A 26,004-nucleotide genomic window follows, 5' to 3' on the forward strand; every position below is an offset into this window, starting at 1 on the left:
CGAGTGGGAGCATTGTAGCTCAAATGTAAGTCACTTGTGATGGAGAAAGCACTAAATTTATAGTATGGAAATGTACCACGTAGCTAGTGTTATTAATAAGACAAAAACCCTAGGCTTGCCAGTCAGACAGTCAAAATTTTCTCCCAGCCCCAACTGACAGCATAGCCAGTGCAAATGGCAAACAAATTTTCAACCTCAAAATACACACCATTGGCAGTGGCAAGACAGCACCATGTTGTTGCCCTAGATTTGTCCTCTGTGAGAAGAATGACAGTCTAGAAAGTTCTCATACCTGTACCATCCATAGAAGAAACAGTGCCATTCTAATTCAAGCAAAGTTGGGCAAAATGCTATTTGTGGTCCCTAAGGCTGTTTTTGTTGCTCTTCATCCCTTCAAACTTCCTGGACCAAGGTGGCTATTTAACTTTAAAAAAATAAAATAAATAAATCAGTTTTTCAAAATCAGAATTGGACTTCTGGTCACTTCCCATTTTGCTTTGCTCTTATTTTATTTTTTTGAGAGTTCATGTAGCCCCCCAATGGATCCATAGGCAGAAAACTGACCCCCTAGATCTGCTGCAGTTGCCCATCCGTGGACTAGACCAACAGTATTTCTCTTTCCACATGTCTAAGAAAGCAGCTGTGCTTCTGTGTGACCATTTTGGATCCTTCTATTCTTCACAATCCCCAAACACCAGGCACTATAGTTTGCATCATAGGACGCAGAACAATTGATTTTATTTACACATGAAAGGCTTAGGTTAAAATATTTATGATGTGGGAGTATTCTGCCACAATAAGTGGCTTGTAAATGGTGCAATTTCATTAACATTGTTTATCAGTTGTGAAAATTGTAGGACTTATCCACAACTGCATCTCATACAGATCCCAACTTGTGTTTGTCTAAAGCTTATGAAATTCACAGGGGGAAAATTGTATGTTGCTGACCCAAAGCCAATGAACATGTTTGACCTGTTGTTTGATTTGGCTTTGTTGTCTTTTCCATCCACTCTGCTACTGCATTTACTGTCCCCCAGACATGGCGATGTGGCACCCTCTTGAGGCTTACTGGTGCTAATGCAGGTCTTTTCAAAATCTGTTTCTAAAAAATTGGCCAGAAGTACATATTGCTCAAAGAAATGCTCTCTATTGCTGCAGTTAAAAAAAATTAGCACAGTATAGCACTAATTTCAATGCTGATGGAAGAGCACTAGTTGAAATAATGGAATGCCTCTTTACACTAGGGAAACATGTACACAGCAGCAGCCATTAAGATTTTACAGTAAAGACATACTCCAGAAACAGTTAGATTCAGAAGTAGTTTTAGCTCCTTCATTTTTAATTCTGAGCCACACTGCTCAAATTTTAATCATAGCTAATTCAATTAATGAATCTATTGATCATTTTATTTATATCCTGCCTTTCCCCTAAGACTGAGACTATCAGACTAAGGTGGCTATCAGATTTTTAAAAAGCAAATAATAATAATAATAATAATAATAATTATTATTATTATTATTATTATTATTATTATTATTATTCCACTTAATCACTTGTAATCCAAGCAGATTACAACAATAAAATGAGATACAGTTAAAAATTCTAAAAACCGCTATCCCTCCCACCCAGTATAAAAACATAGTAATACTAAAAAGAGATTAAAGCAGAAAGACATTAAAACAATAGTATAAAATAACAGTTAAAAATCAATTGAAGATTTATAACTAATTTATAGCAGGGTCCAGATAGGATGGAAAAGGGGATGGAGAAAAGGGAGGGAGGCAGGTAAATAGAGGTGGACCTAGTCTGGAAAGGCCTGCCGGAAGAGATCCATTTTAATAGCCTTCTTAAAGGTTTCCAAGGTGGTAATCTGATGGATCTTGTCTGGCAAGTCATTCCCGAGTCTAGGAGCAACTGCTGAAAAGGAACACTGGGTCACTGCTGAAAGGCTAGTCCTCTGTGGTTGAAGCAGATTTTTCCCAGCAGAATGAAGAGTGCAGGGAGGATGATATGGGAGAAGGTGTTCCCGCAAGAAGTCAGGATCCAAGCCATGTAGGTTTTTAAAGATTAAAACCAACACTTTGTATCTTGACCGGAAACTAACAGGCAGCCAGTGAAGGGATTTTAAAACTGGTGTAATGTGGGCAAATCTAGTTGTGCCATTAATCAGCCTGGCTGCCATATTCTGTACCAGTTGAAGTTTCCAAACTTGACACAGAGGTATCCCCATGTAGAGCGCATTACAAAAGTCGAGCTGAGAGGTTACCAGGTCTTCCCGCTCCAGGAAGGGGCGCAGTTGGCATATCAGTCGAAGCTGAAAGCAAGTGCTCCTGACCGTTGCATCCACCTGAGCCATCAGATGGAGAAACGAGTCCAGGAGCACCCCCAAACTGTGAACATAGTTCTTCAGGGGAAGTGTGACCCCATCCAGAACTGGCTGGCATAACTCCATTCCCGGATCGGAAGTCCCTATTACTAGTACCTCCATCTTACCTGGATTCAATTTGAGTTTGTTTTCCCTCATCCAGTCCATTACCAGATCAAGACAGGCATTCAGAGGAGAGATGCCTTCCTTACTCACTGCAGCAGTCTGAGACATAGAGAAATATATTTGGGTGTCATCAGCATACTGATAACACCCTGCCCTATGTCTCCTGATGATCTCATCCAGCGGCTTCATGTAAATGTTGAACACCATTGGGGACAGAATCGCGCCTTGAGGGATGCCCGACCTGAGCTCCCTTTTGGCTGAATAACTGTCCCCAAGCGACACCATCTGGAATCTACCCGAGAGGTAGGATTGGAACCACTGCAAAGCAGAGCCTCCGATTCCCAGCTCTCTCAGGCCTTCCAGAAGGATACCATGGCTGCTGAGAGGTCTAAGAGTACCAGCAGGTTCACACTTCCCCTGTCGATGCCCAGACTGAGATCATCAACTTAGGCGACTAAGGCCGTCTCAACTCCGTAGCCTGTCCTAAAACCGGTTTGAAATGGATCTACAAAATCCGTTTTATCCAAAATTGCTTGGAGTTGAATGGCGACTGCTCTCTCAATTACCTTGCCCAAAAATGGTAACAGTGAAACAGGCCTATAGTTATTTCTGTCCAGAGGGTCAAGGGAAGGCTTCTTTAGAAGTGGTTTAACCACTGCCTGCTTCAGGCAAGATGGAAGATAGCCTTCCCTAAAGGATGCATTGATTATTTTCTTTAATAATAACCTAATGGCATCATCCCCCTGGATGAGCAGCCAAGGGTCGAGAGAGCAAGTCGTCTTTTTCATGCAATGTAAAATTACATGTGATTTAAAATGCAAGTAAAATCACACATGAGATTCAGTATGGTATAGTGTTTTGAGTGTTGGATTTGGACTCTGGGAAACTCAGCCATGGAAATCCACTTGATGACCTTGGGCAAATGTCACTCTCTCAGCCTCAGAGGACAGCAATGACAAATCTTCTCTGAATAAATCTTGCCAAGAAAATCCTTCAGTAAAATCACCATAAGCTGGAAATGACAAACGGCATACAACAATAATAAAATTCACATGTAACTAAAACCATACAATGAATTAAAATTAAAATAGTATTAATCTGGCTATAGAATTGAAACAATTTAAAAGAATACTTTAAAAATATAGAATAAAGTATTTATTTAACGTAACTTTCTCCCAAAATTGGATACAAAGCAGCTTAAAATAATTTTAAAAACTACAAGCAGTCTGCGTATTAGGCAAGTTTATATAACATGGGTTCCTACATGGGTCAGATTTTTTTTTCTTTCTAGGCATTTTCTAGGTCCTCCATGTAATTCTATGGTCTAGAATTGGTATAGTATAGAAGTTGACCATAGAGTCATGTTGGAGGACTTATTAATTCCTAGGGAGAATTTCTCTAGGCATTTGTAGGTCCAGCATGTTTCTATGGACACCCTCCAGTGGAAGCATATCATAGAATTGCACTGGCAGACATAGGTAATGCCTAGAAAGGACACTTCATTTCAGATAAGAGAAATAGGATTCCAGATTTTATGCAATTATGCATTATGCAATGGGTCCCAGAATGGATCCCTTGTGTAATATGCAGGCTGTCTGTACAATAAACAAAAGGCTCTTTACATGCAAAATAGTCCAAAAACCTGCTGGAATAGTAAGGTCTTCTCCTGTTGAAAGGACAGCAAAGAGGAGAGCAGCCTTGCCATCCTAGGTGTGGAGTTGAGGAGTCTGAGGGAAGCCATGGAAAAGACATTTCTATGATGCTGTCTTAGTGACTAAGTTCTAGTAATGCCTTCTTAGCTTTGCCATATGCATGTTTATATTATTATTTACATGCATATATCTCCCTTCTTCTAAAGATTTAAAGATAATGTGCCTAGCACTTCACCTCCAATAGTATCATCACAACAGTCCTATGAAGTAGATTAGCTTCAGAGGCTGGCCAAAGACACCCAATGAACATTATGGTAGTGTAAGGACTGGGAGTTAGCCATCCATCCAGTGTACTAATCATTGCACTGTAGTGGCTCCTTTTTTCTCCATTTCTTTTGTTCCTATCCTGTAGTGTTTCCATTCCTCATACTTCCTGATTCTTTCCTCACCTTCTCTTTTTTCATCCATTCCTTTCTCTTTCTTTCTACCTTTTTATCTGATCATACACTGGAACCTGATTTTCCCACCAGGTCTTTTTTTGTGTTGACAGTGAACTTATTATGTGACACTAATTACTGGTGGAGCAATTAGACACTTCTAGGGAGAGGTTCAGTTGTGTCCTGAATTAGGCTTCCTTCTTTCAAGGCTCCTGCAACAATCTTTTATAGAAAGATCTAGAAAATGTTCCCAGGTAGTGAGAAGCAACCTCCACCCCCAAGACTTCTCAGTTATTAGTGTTATCTATATGCTGAGATTAATAAATGAAGTAGTGCCAAAAGGTAGGGATTTCATTTTGCCTGAAAGATTCTGCACCGATTCAGAGTATCATCACAGTTCTAGTCAGATACTGCTCGGATTCCATATTTAGCCTTTCAGAGTCATTCACACTTAGCTTTGTTTAACCTAGTTATGTTTTCACATGGGAAATCCAATTTGAATGTGTGATATCACCTGTTCCTAGTGAGGGTCCCCAGATAGTAGAGTGGTTTAAATACCTGAGCTATTTCCCTCTCAAACGTAGAAAATACTGTGACTCAATTCAAGGCAATTCAAATACATTTGTTACTAATTCAGTGGGATCTGCATCTTCCCTCCTATCACCCACTGATGATTTTCTATCTCCCTTCTTATTTATTTATTTATTGACTGATTGATTTTAATAGGCCACTTTTCCCCCGGAGTGGGATCCTATGTATATACCTGCTGTCCTATCTATATGGACAGCATACTTATTTTGGTGGTAGGGCTTGGGAACTAGGGACCCTTTAACACTACACAGTTACAATGCTATCATTCAGATTTATCTGCCATGGCTGTATCTAGTGCATTCCTGAGATTTGTAGTCTGGTGAGGTACTAATTAATTATTCATTACAATATTAATATCTTGTCCTCTTATCTAAAGATTGAGAATCAGTGTGGGGTAGTTGTTTCAGTTTTTAACAACATCTCTGGAGACCAGGGTTCAAATCCCCACTTGGCTGTGGAGACTCACTGGGTGTCCTTGGGCAAGTCACACTCTCTCAGCCTCAGAGGAAGACAAAGGCAAACCTTCTGTACAAATTCTGCCACAAAAACCCTGTGATAGGATTGCCAAAAGTTAGAAATGACCTGAAGGCACATAATAACAACTATCTAAAGATCGCATACACCAATAACAACCTGAACAATATAAAACAGTGTAAAAAATAAATATTATTTTAAAAGGCTAGAAATAAAGGCTGACATCCTGTTCAGTAAGTACAAGATCATAAACTGGATTTAGGATTATTTAGAAAAGCACACACATATGAAAACAATTCACACAGACACAGCATACAAAGCTAACTGAAAGTATGGAAGCAGGAGATCAGAATTTGAGGGATTTGCAGAGGGGTGATAATTACTTGTCTGACCATGGAAATCTGGAGTGGCTCAGACTGGGAGGTCTGAGGCTGGTCAAAAGTCCATCTTAGTTTCTCAGGCCTGTTACAGACGGGCATAAAGTACAGATGCCCCTAACCCTAATACGGACCAAGTCTGTACAAAATGGCGACGCCTGTTCCATAACTGTGCCGTAAAGAGAAGCACCATTTTGGCGCTTCTTATTTGCAGCGGGGAGGAGCCGTGCGGTTTGGATGCTGGGGCTCCTCCGCGCTGCAACTGGCAGTGGCGCAAGACCGCCCGTTTTGAGTGGTCAGTAACGCGCCTCAGTTATGTGGGATTTTGAATAGAGCTGAAATAATGAATTACACCAGCTTGTCAAGTGTCAGGACAGTAAAGAAATCCTTCCTGTAAGAGGGAAGAGTCACTCTGTAATCAGCACTTTATGTAAAAACACAGTAATTTATTCATTTATATAGCATTATTTAGGGATGCGATACCTAAAAAACAGAATAAGAGAAAAAGGTACAGTCAGACTTCTGTTTTTGTGGAGAATCCCTTCCGGACCCTTTTGTGAAAGTGGAAACTCACAGATATTCAAGTCCAATAGGCTTTGTGTACTGGGAATTGCAGTTCACAAACATTTGGACAGCCACATGATTCCTACTCTTAGTTTAGAATTAGCCCAAAGTTAGAAGTTTGAGATCAATCTTAGATCTGCGTTGAAGTAATAAAGCATTTTGACACTGCTTAAACAGCACTGGCGCAAGGCTATGGAGTTCTGGGATATGTAGTTGTAAACCAGAGCTCATTGACAGAGAAGGCTAAATATCTCACAAAGCTAGAAATCCCAGAATTCCATAGCACTGGGCAATGGCAGTTAAGGCAGTGTTAAAATGCATTATTTCTGCAATGCAGATGCAGTCTTAGTCTCACCATCGGAAAAAAAAATCATGATATGCTCTTATTCAGCTAAAATATTAACCAGGGCTGGGCAACAGCAGCTCTCCAGTTGCTTTTGGACTGCAACTCCTGTCAGCCCTAGCCAATGTTATGGAATGCTGGGAATTGCATCTCACCAATATCACTTTGCCCTCTCTGGCCTCATGTTAGAATTATAAATCATCTTAAATAGCAGTGGAGGTAAGATATTAATATTTACAACAAATCACACCCATTGCTCCAAATGATGTCACATATCACCCATGTCATTCACATCAGTTCCTGGCTGTTACTGCATGTTGGCCCAAAGCAAGCTAAGATTTGGATTGATGCCTGGTGGGATTTTGTCATGACAAGAGGAATGCTAAGAATGTTTCTAATGCTGTCCAAGAAATAAATAGTTAAGCCTGCAGATGGTGCTGTTCCCTTAGACAATGGGATTTAAGACCTGAACAAAGTTATTTCTTCTCTAGTAATAGTTTTCAGCTTCAGGATTTTAGTATTCCAAATAATTTTTGATTCCTACAGTTGTTTTCTTTTGAACAGTCTCCATAACATTTTATAGACACCATCTGAAAAAGAGTGGGATTATAGTGGTTTTTGCTTTCTACTAAAAATAGACCCCCCCCTCCCCACCCAACAGGGCATAGCCATTGTAATATTTCTCTGCTTTTGTGCTTCTTTTTCCAGATTTTCTTTCATTCTTTAATGATCTTTACCTGAACCACATCCCCTCAAGATGGTGGCAGTACAATCTCTGCTGATAGTGCAAGGGGAATGTTCATTTTAGTCAACAAATGATCTATCACAGCTTTTTCACATTATTGTTGTGTATGGTTGCTTGTGCACATCCATGCTTCATTTAAATCTTTCCTATGAGTATGATTTTAATTATGGGCTTTTGAGGTTAGTTTATTTGTTTAAATAAGCATGGGAATGAAATATAGAAGTACTGGTGTTACAAAATGTTTAAATAAAGTAATGCAGACATGACATTTATAGAATGAGAATAGTTCCCAAACCATTACTTCAGATTTACTGGCTGATTAGGTTGCATATAGTTCCAAATAGCACTTTCTTCTATTATTATTATGAACTGTTTTAGGAGATATTAACCAAATAGCATGTTTTACATTTCTCTCTTATGAATGGCACCTTCTTCTCATTATATGCAGACCCCCTTTCCTATCTCTCTAGAGACCATGTGCACTGAGAAGCAGATTTTGCTTTGTTCCTAATGGGAGAAGGAGCCATGCACAAAAACAGCTGTGGCATTTTAGAATCACTGAGATAGTTGGGGCTACATTTTGTTAGAGCCAAATTGCAGCTCAGTGGTCAGCTACTTCAGTGCATCTCATGGGCTTTATATGGCCTCTGAAACTGGCTTTATAGACTCATAGAGTCCCCTGATATTTCCATACCAGGAAGAAAATTTTAGACCATTTGTGCTTCCATGAAGAGTGTTTTGTTTTGTTTTTGCATTCAATTGTTTACAACCTGATAAAAATATTTTTGTGCTATCCAGCTTTCTCAAACTGACAAAGGTTCAACTTTAAATGCTGTGTAATTTAGGCTTTAAGGCTTGTATAGAGCTTAGTATAAATACATTTTTTTATTTTAATGTGCAATGTTTTTAACTTTTTAAAATAGTTTGTTTTTTAAACTCGGTTTCTATACTTTAAGGCTTGCATTGTTTTTAACTTGTACTGGTTTCCATTTTTGTTAGCTGACTTGAGTCCTATGTCAGAAGAAAGTTGGAATATAAAATACATACATATATACATACCCCTCCAGACCACTCATTTCCCTAAAAGGCCAAAAATCAAAACTGGACATTGATATAGAATCATAGAATCATAGAATTATAGAGTTGGAAGAGACCACAAGGGCCATCCAGTTCAACCCCCCTGCCATGCAGGAAATCCAAATCAAAGCATCCCCAACAGATGGCCATCCAGCCTCTGTTCAAAGACCTCCAAGGAAGGAGACTCCACTATACTTTGAGGGAGTGTGTTCCACTGTCGAACAGCCCTTACTGTCAGGAAGTTCTTCCTAATGTTGAGGTGGAATCTCTTTTCCTGTAGCTTGCATCCATTGTTCCGTGTCCTGTTCTCTGGAGCAGCAGAAAACAAGCTTGCTCCCTCCTCAATATGACATCCTTTCAAATATTTAAACAGAGCTATCATATCACCTCTTAACCTTCTCTTCTCCAGGCTAAATATCCCCAGCTCCCTGAGTCGTTCCTCATAGGGCAAGGTTTCCAGACCTTTCACTATTTTAGTCGCCCTCCTTTGGACACGCTCCAGTTTCTCAACATCCTTTTAAAATTGTGGTGCCCAGAACTGGACACAATATTCCAGGTGGGGCCTGACCAAAGCAGAATAGAGTGGCACTATTACTTCTCTTGATCTAGACACTATACTTTTATTGATGCAGCTTAAAATTGCATTGGCCTTTTTAGCTGCCGCATCGCACTGTTGACTCATGTTCAACTTGTGGTCTACTTGGACTCCCAGATCCCTTTCACATGTTGTCTCATTCAGCCAGGTGTACCCCATCCTATATCGGTGCATTTTATTTTTCCACCCTAAGTGCAGTACCTTACCTTTCTCCATGTTGAATTTCATTTTGTTAGCTTTGGCCCAGCTTTCTAGTCTTTCAGGTCATTTTGAATGTTGATCCTGTCCTCTGGGGTTATCTTGTTGCTTCATTTTGATGGGTGGGTGGGAGGTGTAATTTCCAGACATAATGGAGTCTGCTGAGCAAGAGGCTCATGCCAGGGGCAAAAAACTCACAGCAGAACACCAGTTACATATCATTGAACTATTTGGAGTAATGGGTGTGGAGGAACCTTTAGGTCATAAAAAATGGATTCAGGCAGCCCTTCAGTCACATTTTATCCACTCTCGTTTAGTACCAAAAATTGTTTAATTAATAACTAATTCCCCAAAGAATGTGTGAAACACATGGGGGAGAGGATTCCTCCTGATTCTCCTGGAACATATGACTTGTGCAAGTTTGAAAGGGTCATGTTTTTCTTCCAACCCCTTTCAAACAAAAACAAGTAAATTTATCTTCTAGATTGTACTTTTATTAACAGCTATGGTCTTTTCTTCTTCTTTTCTTTCATGGTGGAAGGGATTTGTAAGCAAGCTGGATGAATTCATTCACTGGTTAAATGAGGCAATGGAAACAACTGAGAACTGGACTCCTCCCAAGGCAGAAACAAACAGCCTTAAACTCTACCTGGAAACACACTTGGTAAGGGAAAATTATTGTCTTTCAAGTCACTAATGAAAAAGAGACTGTCTGTAGTTTTGTGTTGTAAATTAATTTCCACTGTGGATCATTTCAAGGAAAGATAGGACATAGTCTTGCCAGTGGCATCAACTGAAATTTCACTCAACTTATGTTTTGAAAAGAAAAAAAAATCATGAAAAAGCTACACTTTATGACCACTGGGGGAAAAAGTAATGGAAAATTTGAAAGAGAAACAACTAAATAAGGATATATCCATAAACTCCAGCCCATTGACGGTAGTCAGAAGAGAAACAATTGTTTCTTGGCACACTACATTTATTAAAACATTAGTTATCATCACAGCTACAAAGTAGGATCTTTGTGCCTGCTTTACTGCAATGCTTGACTGGTCTTGTAATCATAAGAATTAAGTACACTAGTGGTCTCCAAATGTTTTCAGGATATTGCCCTCTTTCCTCTTGGGAGACAATCCTAGCCCCCTGCAATGATTCTTTCTTGATATTAGGTCTACTGTTCTACTGCAAATTCAAAACAACCATTCTCGGTCGCTGCTTCCTTTTTACCCAGTCACCTTGAGAGCAGCAACTGAGCAGCAACCAAGACAAGGTGCTAAAGAAATACTCAGGTGGGGTACAGACCCCCCAAAAGAGGTGCCTCCTCAGCACCTGTTTTTGCTGCGCAGGAGCGCAGCAGCATACAAATTGTGTGGCACTGCTGCGCAGCAAAAAAGGAGCTCCAAAAAGTGGCTTCTTTTTGTTGCGCACAAAGCGCCAGTGATGGCGTGGTTACATTGCAGCTGCACAGCACCATTTGGAGGTGGCGCAGCTGCGATGTCATCGTTACGCGTGCCTTCTATAAGGCGCTGTGTAACGGTGGCATGTCCACAACACTTACTAATAATAACCCACACTGTCCTTAGGTCACACATATTTATACATACTGTCCATGGCATGATTTCCTCATACAGGTGTCTCCAATTGTCCACTTGCATCAGCTTCTTGCATCATGCCTGTTGAGTCATCCTGAGTGTCTTTTCCACTTGGTGTGACAGTGATACTTCATGTCAGTCACCATGGTGCAACATTACCAGGTGTTGGATTGTCCAGCTTCCTCAGCCAGCTGCCATATTCTGTCCTGTATAATTCTAGGTCTAGTAATCTACATACTGTATATACTCATGTATACGTCTAGAAATTTTAGTCAAAAAATCGGCCCAAAAAACCTGGCTTGACTTATCTATGGATCAATGGAAGTACTGTATTTTAACTCTTATCAAAAAAGGAACCATGCCATGATGAAAGCTTAATATCTTCTCAGAGCATCAAAAGGAAGCATCAACCCCTCTACTATCTCAACCATCCAGCCTTTAGGGGGAGCACAAAATGTTATGCCTGTCAAAATTTGTAAAGATCTTTAGCATTGTTTTCCTTTTGCTTCATCCATTACATCCTTTGTCACATGCTGCTAAGTTTTACCCTCGACTTACAGGTCATATAAAAAGCAATAATTTTTGCCCCAAAACCTGCCCTCGACTTATACATGAGGTCGACTTATATTCAACTGTATATGGTACATACATATACCTCCCCTGTTCTCCCCACCATGGCATGGAAGCCCCAAAAGAACCACCAATGTTGCCTTTTTTTAAAAGCAGGCATTACAAAGGGCCTGAAGCAGTGCTGCAGGAAACTGAAGTACTACACTCACCCATGTATAAATCAACCCAGGTTTTGGGGTTGATTTTTTTGCATACATTTTTTGACTTATATAGAAGTATATATGATATGTCTTTATATGTGAATAGTTCATCTCCACAGTACATGTACAATACAATTGGTCCTCTGTATGGCCCTCACTTTGAAAATATCCCCTCCTTTCTCCCCTGAAAAAAACAAACCCAAAAGCAAGTCTTTAATTTGCCATTTTATATAAGGGACCCCATTTTTTCTATACCATTGTATATATTGGGCTCTGAGCAGCCACAGATTTTGGTATCCATGGGGGGTCCTGGAACCAAACCCCAATGGATAGCAGAGGCACACTATACATTGGGTCCAAATTTATATTGCACATAGATTACTACTGAAACATAAAGCCAAATCACTGAAAAATGTGGAAATAAAAAAGTTCCAATTATGAAATAGTTCTAAATATGAGTAGAAGAAACAAAGAAACACTATTTTCAAAACTGAAAAAATTGTGATTGTTTTGTTTGACATGGGCCCCGTGACTGACAGAAAATGTGGGACATATAAGCTTCTAGATGTTATTGGACCAACTCCGCTAAAATATATCCAGCACATCCACTGCTGAATAGATGAAAGAAATTGCAGCCCAACATCTATAGGACATCACTGCACTACACCATAATTCATGGAATCTGCATACTTCTTTATTCACACATAATTGTTTCTGAATGCATACAGTACTAGGTTATTGTGTTCCTGAAACTTTGTAATGATAAATGAGAGGAAATGATATTTAAATTTCTGGAGAAAGACAGAAAATTGGTATGTGATAGGGTATTTCTCTTATGCACGTTTACATGATGTTATATGGAATGGAATACAATTTACTTCTAAGTAGACATCAGATTACATTGTAATGCCAGTTGATGAATTGTGGCATTAACTGTATAATTTGGTGTTGGAAAGACCCATAATTATTTTCATTTCATATTTTGGTAGTATGCAAGTTTGCAGTTTGAAATACCATGTGCATTAGGAAAAATCTGTCAACTTTATTCCTTTTCAGTGTAAATTCAGTTTCCATCATCTACCTTTCTCAGCATGGATGATTGAGGCTGCAGTCCTATACACACTTATCATAGAATAAGTCCCAAATTGTACTTCTGAGTAGACATGCATAGGATAATAAATTATTTCAAAAGGCAGAGGATCATTTGTAATTGGAAGATATAGTCATTGCATTGTGATCTATATATTTTTTAATTGGAATGTCAACTTTTCACTTGGTATTGGTGCAGCAGTAATTCTAATCTGTGTTTATACAGAAGTCTATGAAATTAAGTTCCCATTAAGTGCAGTGTCAAAATTATCTTGATATAGTATTTGCATTTGGTACTAACCAAGCAGAGGAAAGGACAGGTGCTTCTGCAGTTCATTCTGAGAGATACATCCCACAGCTTTGCACAATGAGTTCTGGTACCCCATCCTCACATGTAGCTTTGGCTGAAATCATCCTGCTGTGGAAAAAGTTCATTTGTGATACCCGGTAGGACTTTATTCTTTGAACAAAGGGACGGGATGTATGAGCTTCCCCCTTCACTCACTCTATTCATAGTAGAAGACATGAGGTTCCAATAAGATCTCTCTGTGTGTGTGTGTGTGTGTGTGCGGGTGTGTGTGCATGTGTGTGCATGTGTGTTGTGTACATGTATACATACACACACACATGGTGTCTCCCTTATCCAAAATGCTTGTGACTAAAGTGTTTTGGATTTCAGATTTTTTTTGGATTTCAGAATATCTATATTTGCTAGGCATACATAATGAAATATCTTGGAGATAACCTATCTTGGAGATTGGACCCAAATTTAAACACAAAATTCACTTATGTTTCATGTACAGCTTATACACATAGCCTGTAGGTAATTTGATATAATATTTTCAATAATTTTTGTGCATGAAACAAAATGTGTTTATATTGAACCATTTTAAAAAGTAAAGGTGGCACTATCTCAGCCATCCATGAAAAATGTTTTGGTTTTTGGAATATTTTGGATTTTGGAATTCCAGATAAGGCAGACTGTATAAGCTAGCACAATAGAGCCTGCATTTGTGTAAATGTACATTATACCGAAATATTTGTAAGATGAATAGACTTGAAATATTGACAGTCTTGGAATAATCATGTACTGTACTGTATTCAATTGTGACTTTTTCTAATTGGCCATTGTCTCCATTCCCACAATCCAGGACAGAGATTGGAAAAGTTACTTCTGTGGATTACAGTTCCCAGGATCCCCATCAGCTTGCATACTGCTCTCTAGTTCTCTCTAAAAGCTCCTTCTGAGCATTGACAGAGCCTCCTCAACAGAATGTAGCTGATAGAGGGAAAGGATGGTTAGAACAGAAAAGGTTTCTGCTAAGGCAAGGACCCTACTGAATAAAATTCACTAGTCATAAACATTGAGATTCTATGTACAGACTTACAGTCGAGCAATAATTACTGAGATATGCAATCCAATAGGATACCTGACACTGCCCTCTTTCATATATTCACATTATGTGTCCAGTCAAAAACTGCACCAGTTGTGCGTAAGGGAGAGGTATCTGAAGAACCGGCTTAAGAACAAATGGATGGATATGCCTTTTCAGGATTCTATATGGGGACCTGTCCTTTTAAAATCATTCACTGATGATGTAGGAATGGGTGAGCAAAGAAGCAGCCAGGTTTATGGATGACACCAAATCATTCAAGATCATAAAAGCAAAACAAAATGTAAAGATCTCTCTGAATGGGGGGGGGGGGGGGTGGATATTAAAATGGCAAATGTGGTTCAGTGTTGTGTGAGAGAGAGGGAATTGAAGTCTGCTGTCTCCTATAGTCTCCAAGCACATTTTGTGTTTCTTCATATCAGACGTGGGAGCAGAGACTAAATGAAAGTTGTGATAGTACTATATTTTAAAAAGTGCTATCATCTGGACTTTGGGAGAAGGAGTGGGAGGCAGATAAAGTATAGCCCTTATCACTGTCATTTAGAAAAAAAAATTGTAACAAGAAAAACTATGGAAAAAATAATTGTTATAAAGAGTGGTAATAAATATACTTATTAGGTTATATTTTAAAATAGAATACTAGCATGATAAGAAGGATGCAGTCATGTGTACATTTTATTTTCATTTATTGGGATTTCCTTCCGAGTAAACATGAATAGCAGCAGCCTATAAATGCCACTGATAATCAAATTAGTTGCTATCTCACTCTAGCCCTAGAATCATAGAATCATAGAGTTGGAAGAGACCGCAAGGGCCATCCAGTCCAACCCCCTGCCATGCAGGAAATCCAAATCAAGTCATCCCCAGCAGATGGCCATCTAGCCTCTGCTTAAAGACCTCCAAGGAAGGAGACTCCACTACACTCCGAGGGAGTGTGTTCCACTGTCAAACAGCCCTTACTGTCAGGAAGTTCTTCCTAATGTTGAGGTGGAATCTCTTTTCCTGTAGCTTGCATCCATTGTTCCGAGTCCTGTTCTCTGGACATCCCTTCAAATATTTAAACAGGGCTATCATATCACCTCTTAACCTTCTCTTCTGGAACGACACGTTCCAGTTTCTCAATGACCTTTTTGAATTGTGGTGCCCAGAAGTGGACACAATATTCCAGGTGGGGCCTGACCAGAGCAGAATAGAGTGGCACTATTACTTCTCTTGATCTAGACACTATACTGTTATTGATGCAGCCTAAAATTGCATTGGCCTTTTTAGCTGCCGCATCGCACTGTTGACTCATGTTCAACTTGTGGTCTACTTGGACTCCCAGATCCCTTTCACATGTAGTTTCATTCAGCCAGGTGTCCCCCATCCTATATCTGTGCATTTCATTTTTCTGCCCTAAGTGCAGTACTTTACATTTCTCTGGTTGAATTTCATTTTGTTAGCTTTGGCCCAGCTTTCTAGTCTGTTCATTCAGATCATTTTGAATGTTGATCCTGTCCTCTGGAGTATTAGCTATTCCTCCTAATTTGGTGTCATCTGCAAATTTGATAAGTATGCTCCCAATTCTGTCATCCAGGTCATTGATAAAGATGTTGAATAACACTGGGCCCAGGACAGAGCCCTGTGGGACCCCACTGGTCACTTCTCTCCAGGCTGAAAAAGAGAGAAGTGGGTTCGGCCGGTCAACCAATTACAGATCCATTTAACAGTTACTTTGTCTAGCCCACATTTTACAAGTTTGTTTGCAAGTATGTCATGGGAAACCTTGTCAAAGGCCTTACTGAAATGAAGATATAATGATCTTTGAAAATACTAATATAATTCATATTTATATCTCTTACAAGTTGTCTAGTTCATACATCAGACATCTCAACTTTTGGCCGATGAACCACAGTTTATTAAACAAAATGAGTGGTATGTTCCTTCACTTGACAGCTCCCCCTTTCAAAGCTTTGGCCATTCTGTCGTGTTAAGCTACAGTTTTGTTGGATGTTGGAATTGGAAAACTATGGTTTAATTGTTGCTTGTGAATAATGACATGAAACTAGAATTGGATCTCAAGAGGGCAAGAAAGTTATAGAACTACACACAAAATTGCTGTGCCACATAAATGACACCATTTGCCTTAATTAATTAACAACTATTGAAGACATATTGCTGCATTTCTCAAGAACATGACATTTCTTACTCTGTGGTGTTAAAAATGAATTCTGGCATATTGAGCTAAGTAAAGAATACAGTTATTTGATAATATTTACTATGCTCTTTGGGTAATACTACAAGCTAAGAATATCACTGATAAAAATATCACAGACTCAGCACAGGCAAATTGAAGAAGAGTTGATAAGCATCAGGGCAATACCTGAGAAGAGAAGATGAGTCTCGAGCCAGGATCTTGACCACAAATAAAGAGTATGTCTGAAAAGGTACAAAAGAAAAAAAAAATCAAATTGAACAGGGGGAAACTCAGACTCATTGTCACAGAGATACCATATATGGATCATTTAATGACATCAAATGGTCTGAAAAGTATGTTATGTTGTTAGTTGCTATCAAGCCAGCTTCGGTTTATGGAAACCCTATGAATGAGAGATCTCCAGGACACCCTCTTATTAACAACCGTGTTAAGATCTTGCTAAGTCAGGGCCATGGAGTCCTTGATTATCTCCACTTGTAATATGGTTCTCCTTTTTTTCCCTTTTGCCTTCCACAATGCTGGGCATTATTCTTGATCTCATGGAAAGGCGGGCTAGAAATAAACGATTTATTATTATTTATTATTCTTTTTTATAATGAGTCATGTGATCTCATGATATGATCAAAGTATAGTAGGATGAGTTTATTCTGGTTTCTAAGGAGAGTTTAGCCTTTATATGCTTTAGGAATCATTAACAATGGGCCCTTGATATTTGCTGAGGTTTTGTTCCCGGACCCTTCATGGGCACCAAAGATCCCAAGATATTGAGAGAGTTAGAAGGCTTCTAGGATTTATCAATTTAACTGCTTTATGTGATCAATATACCTCACAATGACTACTCTACAATAGAGGAGGATAGGGACATGGAGGTCTGAAGCTGATCAGCAGGTATGTTCTGCATACTGGCTGTTGCAATAGATGTCACAAACCAAAAACAGAGGATAAGAAGCAAAGAAAAGCATCCTTGAAACAATTGTTTCACAGACTTTGGGTAGGTGTGGAAAGCATGTCTCTGATAACAGGATTAGACTATACAGCAAAGTCTTGCAGCCTGCCCACAGTCCTTTCATGGGAGAGGCGTTGTTCTTTCCACATCTTCTTTAATTTCAGCAACGGGAGGATTAGAGAGTGGTGTCTTCAGGAACTTCTGTCTGCCAGCAGAACCAGCTGTAAAAGCTCAGCAAAGGGCAAGCAAATCCAAGGTTGGGAAGAGGGAGTCCTATAAATTTGCCAAGCTCAACCACAGCTTCCTGGTACACTCGCTTGCAGTTTCTGTCAGGCACTAATTCTCTCCTATTCTTTCCTCTTTGCACTTAGAATCTTGTCTGAAACAGAAAAGGTCTATGCTCCAGTTTCTTTAAAAAGCTATATGCATTATTTCCTGGGTTGGAGAAATTTAATCACATATGTGTGTACATTAGAAATTCAGACTGATCATAAACATTTGGAAAATATGGGCAGGCCAGAAATAGTAACTAGGTGCATCAAAGCATCTACAGCACATGGTGATGTGTCTGCAGAAGTATGACATGCAAAAAAACAAACAAAAAAAAAAAAAAAACAAAACAAAACAAAACAAAAAACAAAACAAAAAAAAAAGGAAAAAAAGGAAAATACAAGCAGGGGATCTCTTTCTTTGTGAATTGAGGAGACCAGAGGAAGAAAGAGACATCCTGAATTAGAACAAAAGAGATGTGCCAGTCTAGAGCCAGAAAACACTGTGAGGTCCAGTTTCTAGAAAAAATGGGCAGAGTATTATTATTATTATTATTATTATTATTATTATTATTAACCTTTATTTATAAAGTGCTGTAAATTTACACAGCGCTGTACAGACAATCTTTTAATTAGACAGTTCCCTGCCCTCAGGCTTACAATCTAAAAGAAGGTTCCAGGAGTGAAGGGCAGCAAGTGAGAAGGGATGAATCTGGGTTGAGGCAGTGGAGATCCTAGGCTGGGACAGCAGACCTCAACTACTAGAATGAAGGGTACTAATGGGAATGTAAGGAGAAAGAAGTTCAGATAAATAAAGAGGGGCCAGCCCATGCAGGGCTTTAAAAGTTAACAACAGAAGCTTATACTGGATATGGAAGGGAAAGGGGAGCCAGTGAAGGGGTGATAATAGAGGAGAAACATGGTCAGAGCGGCGAGCGGATGTAATGATGCATGCCGCTAAATGCTGGATGGAAATTAAAGAGTGAAAATGAGAAAGAGGAAGCCCAGAAGAAGGATGTTACAGTAATCTAGTCGGGAGACCACCAGAGTGTGGACCAGAGTCTTAGCAGTTGAGGCCAAGAGAAATAGATGGATTTTGGCAATGTTACAAAGAAAGATTCTACAGGCTTTGGCTGTGGCCTGGATGTGGGGGATAAAAGACAAAGAAGAATCAAAAGTGAAACCGAGGCTGCGGTTGAATAGAGGTGTTGTCGACAAAAACAGAAAAGGAGTATTGAAGGGAGGACTTAGGTGGAAAGACAAGAAGCTCCGTCTTGGACATGTTGAGCTTCAAACACTGATTACGCATCCACAGAGAGACATCTGTGAGACATGATGAAACTTGCTGTTCAAGCCCTGGAGAAAGGTTGGTGGTAGAAAGACACAGCTGAGTGTCATTGGTGTACAGATGATAGGAAAAACTAAGAGAACTGATAAGTTTTCCTAGGGACAATGTGTAAATAGAGAACAGTAGGGGACCCAAAACAGAGCTCCGAGGAACTCCAACAGATAGGGGATCAGAGGACGAAGTCTGACTACCCGTGACCACTGCAAAAGATGTATCTGACAAATAAGATTTAAACCAGTCAAAAACAGAATTCGAGAACCCGAGGTCAGAAAGTATATCAAGTAAAAGACAGTGATCCATGGTGTCAAAGGCTGCAGACAAATCAAAGAGAATAAGGACAGAGTAAAGGCCATTCACCTTGGCCCGTAAAAGATCATTAGAGATCTTTGTGAGGACCATCTCTGTGGAATGCTGTGGGCAGAAACTGGACTGAAAGGGATCCAGAATGGAGTTGGCTTCGAGAAACTCAAAACAGCAAGAATAAACAACCCATTCCAAAACTTTAGAAAGAAAAGAGAGATGAGAAATTGGACGATAGCTGGACAAAGAAGAGGGGTCAAAAGAAGATTTTTTTAGGTTTGGGGAAACGAGAGCATGTTTAAAGTCTGAAGGAAAGGAGCCCATAGAAAGAGAGAGACTAAAGATAGAGAAGCGAAGGGAGGGAGGAAAGGGCTATAGAGATTAGGAGATGAGAGGGAATTGGATCAAGAGAACAGGGTGCAGGTTTGGAAGAGTACAGCAGGGTATGGCAAAAAGTAATAGATAAGCAACTATCATATAAGGCAGACATGGACAGCAGACATATTCTGAGACATAGAAGACATCCCAACTGAATAACAGAGGCAATGAGTGATGCCATGAACTCAAATGGGAAACAAGCTAGATACCGAAAGAACATATAAAAATAATGGAATCATAGAATTGTCAAGTTAAAAGTGACCTCTAAGACAGTAAGAGTCTAGTGGAGATCTCCAGTGGAGATGAATGCTTAAGAAGAGATTACATAAATGACCTACCCTGAGACTAGAGTGTAGCAGGGAGGAAAAACATGGCTACAGTCACTGAACCAGGCCCATTTGAAGTTTGTCAGTGGTGGAAAGACCTGCACATCTGAAAGTCTATGAGTGGATTGCATGACGTAACAAACCAGTGATCCAGGATCCACTACTGTTTGCAGGAGGAAAAGCTAAACTTCGCTCCATAATTGGCTTATTGTGTCATCTGCCAAAACCAAGAGTGGGACATTGATTTTTAAAATCTGATTTGTTGGGAGGGAAAAAACAGAAAAGGGCAGCTTGCCACTGCCAAATGCTATATTAAACAAACAGACATGATGTGTTTCACATCCCCCTGCAAGCAGGAGTGATTGAGCTATGTACATGAGCATGTTGGCCAAACAAACAAGGAAAGGTTCTTGGCTTATAATGTCACCTGCATTCTCCCTATGTGCAATCATCCAGTTAAAGTCCCTCCCTTTTGTTTTTAGAAAGCAATAGTGTCTGTAATCTCCTCTTTCATTTCTTGTGTATGTACCCACATGTTCACATTGGCACAGGAGCAGGAAACAGTGTCTTTTAAAAACCTGCAGGATTTTACGGATGAGCACTTTAGCTGTATTCCACTAGATTGAACTCTATAGATTTCTCATTCTTGAAAGAATACTGGTGTTTTACACTGAGTAAATTAGAATCTTGAGTTCAAATGTGGCTGTTGGTTAGAAGTATCCATCTGCTTATTCTTCCATTCGTAAAACTGTCTTCTTGACATTAAACGTGCTCAGTCTGTTGATGTCAGATTATTTTCTCTGGGATGTGACAAGCTCAACTTTGATGACTGAGAAAGAAAAAGAGACACACCTGAGTGGAAATAATGTACCAAGAAACCAACTACCATCTATTTTGCTCTTGTTTGCTGTGATACTTACTGTTTGTAGAAAAGAGTTTTTCCCTTAAGACCAATGTGTTATTGGTTAATCTGTTGCTGGATTTCACTATTTGTGCTTCTGCAGCAAATTAGAAGCCAAGTCTGAGTTTTGTGCAACTGTAAAATTGCAAATCAAGCCCCAGAGTTTTGGCCCATCTTTATTCATCATATTTTACTTCTTCAGTCAACATTATTACTGGTTAATAGGTGCACCTGTAAATCAAGCTGCATTGTATACTTGATATGTTATGTTAAATGAATCTTTTCTAGGGCAGCAAGTCTATTTTTTCTAATGGAGAAGAATACCTCATCTTTTCCAATTTTCCTATCAAACACATCCACATCATCTTGAGGCAGCACCACATCCAGCTGCATCTATGCTCTGCTTCAATTACATGAAATTACCCAACCTACTCTTGGGTCCTTTAGGTTTTCTTTTGCTACATGAGGCACCCGCATGGCATATCTCTTGTGAAGTGCATGATTACAAACTATTCAACACAAGCCTGTTTTAAGTAAACAGTAAATTAAATGTTGCCATGGCTCATTCAGGCTTGCTTGGTTGAAAAGAACTTCTAGAAAAGGTTTCATGAAAAGTGAAGCTTTTAAGAAAAAAATATATTGCTACACAAAGAGTACTGGTGTTCCCTTTCTTTTGGGTCCTTGACCCAGTTTATATTTTGGGCTTCATTTCATTTTCATCTGGTTTTGGCATTAAATAATATTTTATTATGGGCGGGCGGAAGCGGTAGAGAATTACCTCAGATTTAAAAGTGAATATTTCTAGCAAATTAAAATGTTTAAATTAGGTTCCAAAATTACAGAAAGAAGCAATTGTTTTTAAGGTTTAATGCAAATTGAGTGTTATGTAGTACAAAAATAGGACAGCATGGTTTTGGGGTTTTTGAGCATTGTCATGTTTGAGGTTTGTAGGGAAACTGTTTTCTGTTAACCCCTTATTAGTAGAACTTTAAAAAGTTACTTTTGAGGCCCTAAATCCACTTTCTAGTCAAAACTACAGTAGGCCCAATGACGCCATAGAATAAATAAATATCTATTGATTTAGCCAGTTTCCATTGATTCAATGTGTAGCTGAATCAATCATTTAGTTGGAACCAGCAATTGAATATAGAACTGATTACATCTCCTAGATTCCATCATCTGTGTTGGAGTGGGAATTAATGCAAATCTACAGCACTATATAAGTAAAGCATTATAATGATGATGATGATGATGATGATGATGGTATCTTTTCTTTCTTACCCAGTACAAGAAGATGTATTTGATTTTTGACCCTTTTTCTGTGCAACTACATAGCTTTTAAAAACATGAAAGCACATATATTTCTTCGCATTTAATCCATGTAGACCTTGCTAAGATATCTGTGGACACAATTATAAAGCAGCATATTCCCGAAGACACTGGCTGTTTCACCCCACCATATTTCATGGACAGGAAAGAAAAGTCCAATTCACAGAACTAGTACTCTGTCAGTTTCATTGCCTCCTGTTAGATTTCAGTGCAGCTGAATGCCAAAACCATATACAGCATGTGATGAGTTGGCCTGTGGTATTCTAACCTTTTGTATGAAACACTTATGCAGCTTTAAAGCAGGGGTTCTATTCCATCTGCTTTCTCCTTGGTTCTACTAAAGACACAAGAGACCCACTTGCATGTTGTTCCAGAGGGCAGGACCAATGGGTGGAAATTGGAAAGAAGCTTATATGACCTGCAAATAATTAGAAACTGAGAGTGAGAAAAGCTTCCAACAGAAACAGACTGTGTCAGAAGGTGGTGGGCTTTCTTTTGTTGGAGATATTTGAACAGAAACTGGGTGATAACCTGTTCAGGTTGCTGTAGTTACCTCCTGCAATGGAAATCCTGTCACAGAGCAGGGCCTTGATTTGGATAAACTCGCATAGTTTCATCTAACTCTACTATTCTTTGAGAATCAATTTTATACTTATTAGGAAACTTGTAAAAAGCATGTATATAGATAAACATTTGGGCCTATTTGATTCTCACATTCTGAAATTTGGTTTTAATGCTGCATGTTTAATTTGTTTTCCAATACTATTTTTTAAATAAGAAACTTTCAAATAGATGTGTCATAGGCCACCTAGGTTTTCAGAAAGGAAAGGTAGGATACTAATGAGACAGATACATGCATAATATCATGATACAAAATAAATCTGAATTTGGTTTGCACAATATAAGAAATTGTAGTATTTAATAAATTCTATCAACTGCCAGAGTCAAACCTTCTATTAAATCAACATTTTGATTATTCACTAATTAATGCATACAAAATGGCATGCAATCCAGGAAACCTGGAGCCAGCTGCATACCAACTGTTATGGAAGTTGATTGCTTTATGTGTGATTTAATTTATGTACCACCATGATGTTGATCATAAAACAAGGAACTTATTGCTAATATTTGCAAGTCAAACCTGTCTGACAGCATTTTCTGGTTTTCCAATTCCATATTTCTAGCTCCTTTTATTTTCTCTAGAATCTATCATATCTGTACACAGACATCACAGGTTTTTGCCTTCTTAATGGTTCAAATATTGGGGGCTTGCCAGTAACTGACTGATATGGTAATCAGCTGAAGTACTTACTTTAAGTGAATACAATTCTTTCAGAGTTTGAAATAAAGGCCATTCCCTGGAATTTTGCTGAAAAGTAGCTTTGGGAGCACAAAATATCCCTTCATTGAAAAATATCCATAAATACTTGATTTGCCAGCACTATGACATCAGCCCTTGGCTTCTTCAAACACTAAATGCAAGGATGAAGCCAAGAAGACAGCCAAGTGCTGCTGCTAACAGTGGAATCAGAGGGCATGTAGGAAAGGAGAACTAAAAGGTTGTATAAGTCACAACTGGGATTATACACTGCTGGAAACCTCTGACTTGAAGACCTTTTCTCACATTCAGGGTTGTCAGGTTAAATGCAGAAGAGGGCTCCTATTGTTTTAATATTTAGCAGATTCTTGAACGGGAAAGGCTTACTGTAATGTTCCATCTGGAGGAATTTTGGCATCTCTCCTCCTCAGCCCCTCCCTAAAATTCATTTTAACAGATTCATAACATAACACAGTGGAAGGCTGATGTAGTTGGCAGAAGAAATGGACAGAACTTTAAAAATAACTTGTTAATTAACTTAGAAAGTATTGATTTGCAATATCTTTCTAGCAATTTCATCCAATTAATGGTGGAGGTTAAAATATTCTGTAATGAATTGTATCATTTTACATCATTAGCCTTTTGCTAGAGCTAGTACCTGCCCCTTTGTCAGATTCAGGAAAACAAGAAGGCCTCCTCTTTCAAGAGAAGAAGTGTTAGTATGCATCAAATGGCTCTGCTGTTAGCCATGCTAATCTGCATGTTTTCTTTGGGAAGAAGATTTATTTATTTATTTACTGTATTTATATCCCACTCTTCAGCCAGAAAGGCTCTCAGAGCGGCTTACAGATAGTTAATTAGACATTTCCCTGTCCTCAAGTCTGGGAGTAGAAGAAGAGCTAGATGTAGGAAAGAAGAAAAAAGAAGAATTAAAAAGAAGAAGAAAAGTAAGTCTTGGAATGGAGCAGTATGGCATAGATAAAGTAATTTGCTTGCTTAACAGGAGATAGAAGCCCTTAAGAAGCAAGGCTTTCAGAATAGCCTAAGCCTAAAAGACAAGTGTCCATACCTATCCCTTAGGTATCGAAGGCCGCTGAGATGTCCAAAAGCATCAACAGGGTCACACTTCCCCTGTCGATGCCCAGACGGAGATCATCAACTAAGGCAACCAAGGCAATCTCAACTCCGTATCCTGTCCTGAAGCCAGTGTGAAATGGGTCCAGATAATTGGCTTTCTCCAAGACAACTTGGAATTGGAAAGCAACTGCCCTCTCGATCACCTTGTCCAAGAATGGTAAAAGGGAGACTAGTCTGTAATTATTTCTTACCAGGGGATCTAGGGAAGGTTTTTTCAAAAGTGGTTTGACCACCGCTTGTTTTAGTTGGTCTGGAAATTTACACTCCCTAAAGGATGCATTAATTATAGATCGTAGTAGTGTCTTCACTGCATCACCTCCCTGGGTGGTCAACCATGATGGGCAGGGATCGAGGGGGCATGCTGTCCTCCTTACACTTCCAAGAAGCTTGTCTGCTTCATTGGGATTTACAAATTCAAAGTGATCCAGTTTAACATAGTCCACGGACTCACTTTTGTTCTATAGAAAAATTATCTATCTTCTCCTTTTGCCTCCTCATACTCCTCATACCTCAAACAGTGTTTCCCCCTCAGCTTCACAATAATCTTTCAATATTTTTAAAGTTGCTGCAACAGTTTCTGCATGCTTATACTGTTATAAATTTCCATTTCAATGTCCTGTTTCTGGTACATTACATATGCAGCGTTGCCAAACACCCTTGAAGGAAATTCCCTGATTGGCTTCCCGGAATGCCTCCAAAATTCCCGGGAGGGGGCAGGATGTCTGGGTCAGGGGCTGTGACATCTGGGTCAGGGAGGCTGCAAGACGCTATGGGAAGGCTAAACGGGTCAGGACTTCCCGGATCAGGTATGTCGGGTGGCATTTTTTGGGTGGGAAGTTATTTTTGAACCGGTTTTTTGGGGGGGGCGAAAAGGTATGTTTGGGCGGGAAGGTTAAATTCCCAGAAAATTCCTGGACATTTGGCAAACATGGAAATTTCCCAGGAATTGGCAACACTGTATATATGTCTTCTTTTTCAACTATAAATTTATAAGCTCCTGTTTTCCAACTATACATCTATAAGCATTTTTGTACATTTTGTATCCAATGGCATGGTAATAAAATAAAATAAAACTGGATTAACACTTAATTTGGGAGGAACACTCCTCAAGAGCTTAGCAGCTGTGACTTGCACTATATAATCCATTTCACTAGGGAAAGTACAAA

At 39.2% G+C, this 26,004-nt stretch overlaps 1 protein-coding gene across 4 annotated transcripts in view; it reads left to right on the forward strand.

The window, feature by feature from the left end:
• Positions 1-26,004, forward strand: part of AKAP6 (A-kinase anchoring protein 6) — a 346,755-nt gene that overhangs the window by 117,728 nt on the left and 203,023 nt on the right. For all 4 annotated transcript variants that reach the window (XM_042444832.1, XM_042444835.1, XM_042444833.1 and 1 more), the window contains exon 5: positions 10,086-10,208. In XM_042444832.1, the coding sequence (XP_042300766.1) occupies positions 10,086-10,208 (123 nt within the window). The remainder of the gene's footprint in view (positions 1-10,085; positions 10,209-26,004) is intronic.

Source organism: Sceloporus undulatus, chromosome 1, assembly GCF_019175285.1.
Source record: "Sceloporus undulatus isolate JIND9_A2432 ecotype Alabama chromosome 1, SceUnd_v1.1, whole genome shotgun sequence".
NCBI lineage: Eukaryota > Metazoa > Chordata > Lepidosauria > Squamata > Phrynosomatidae > Sceloporus > Sceloporus undulatus.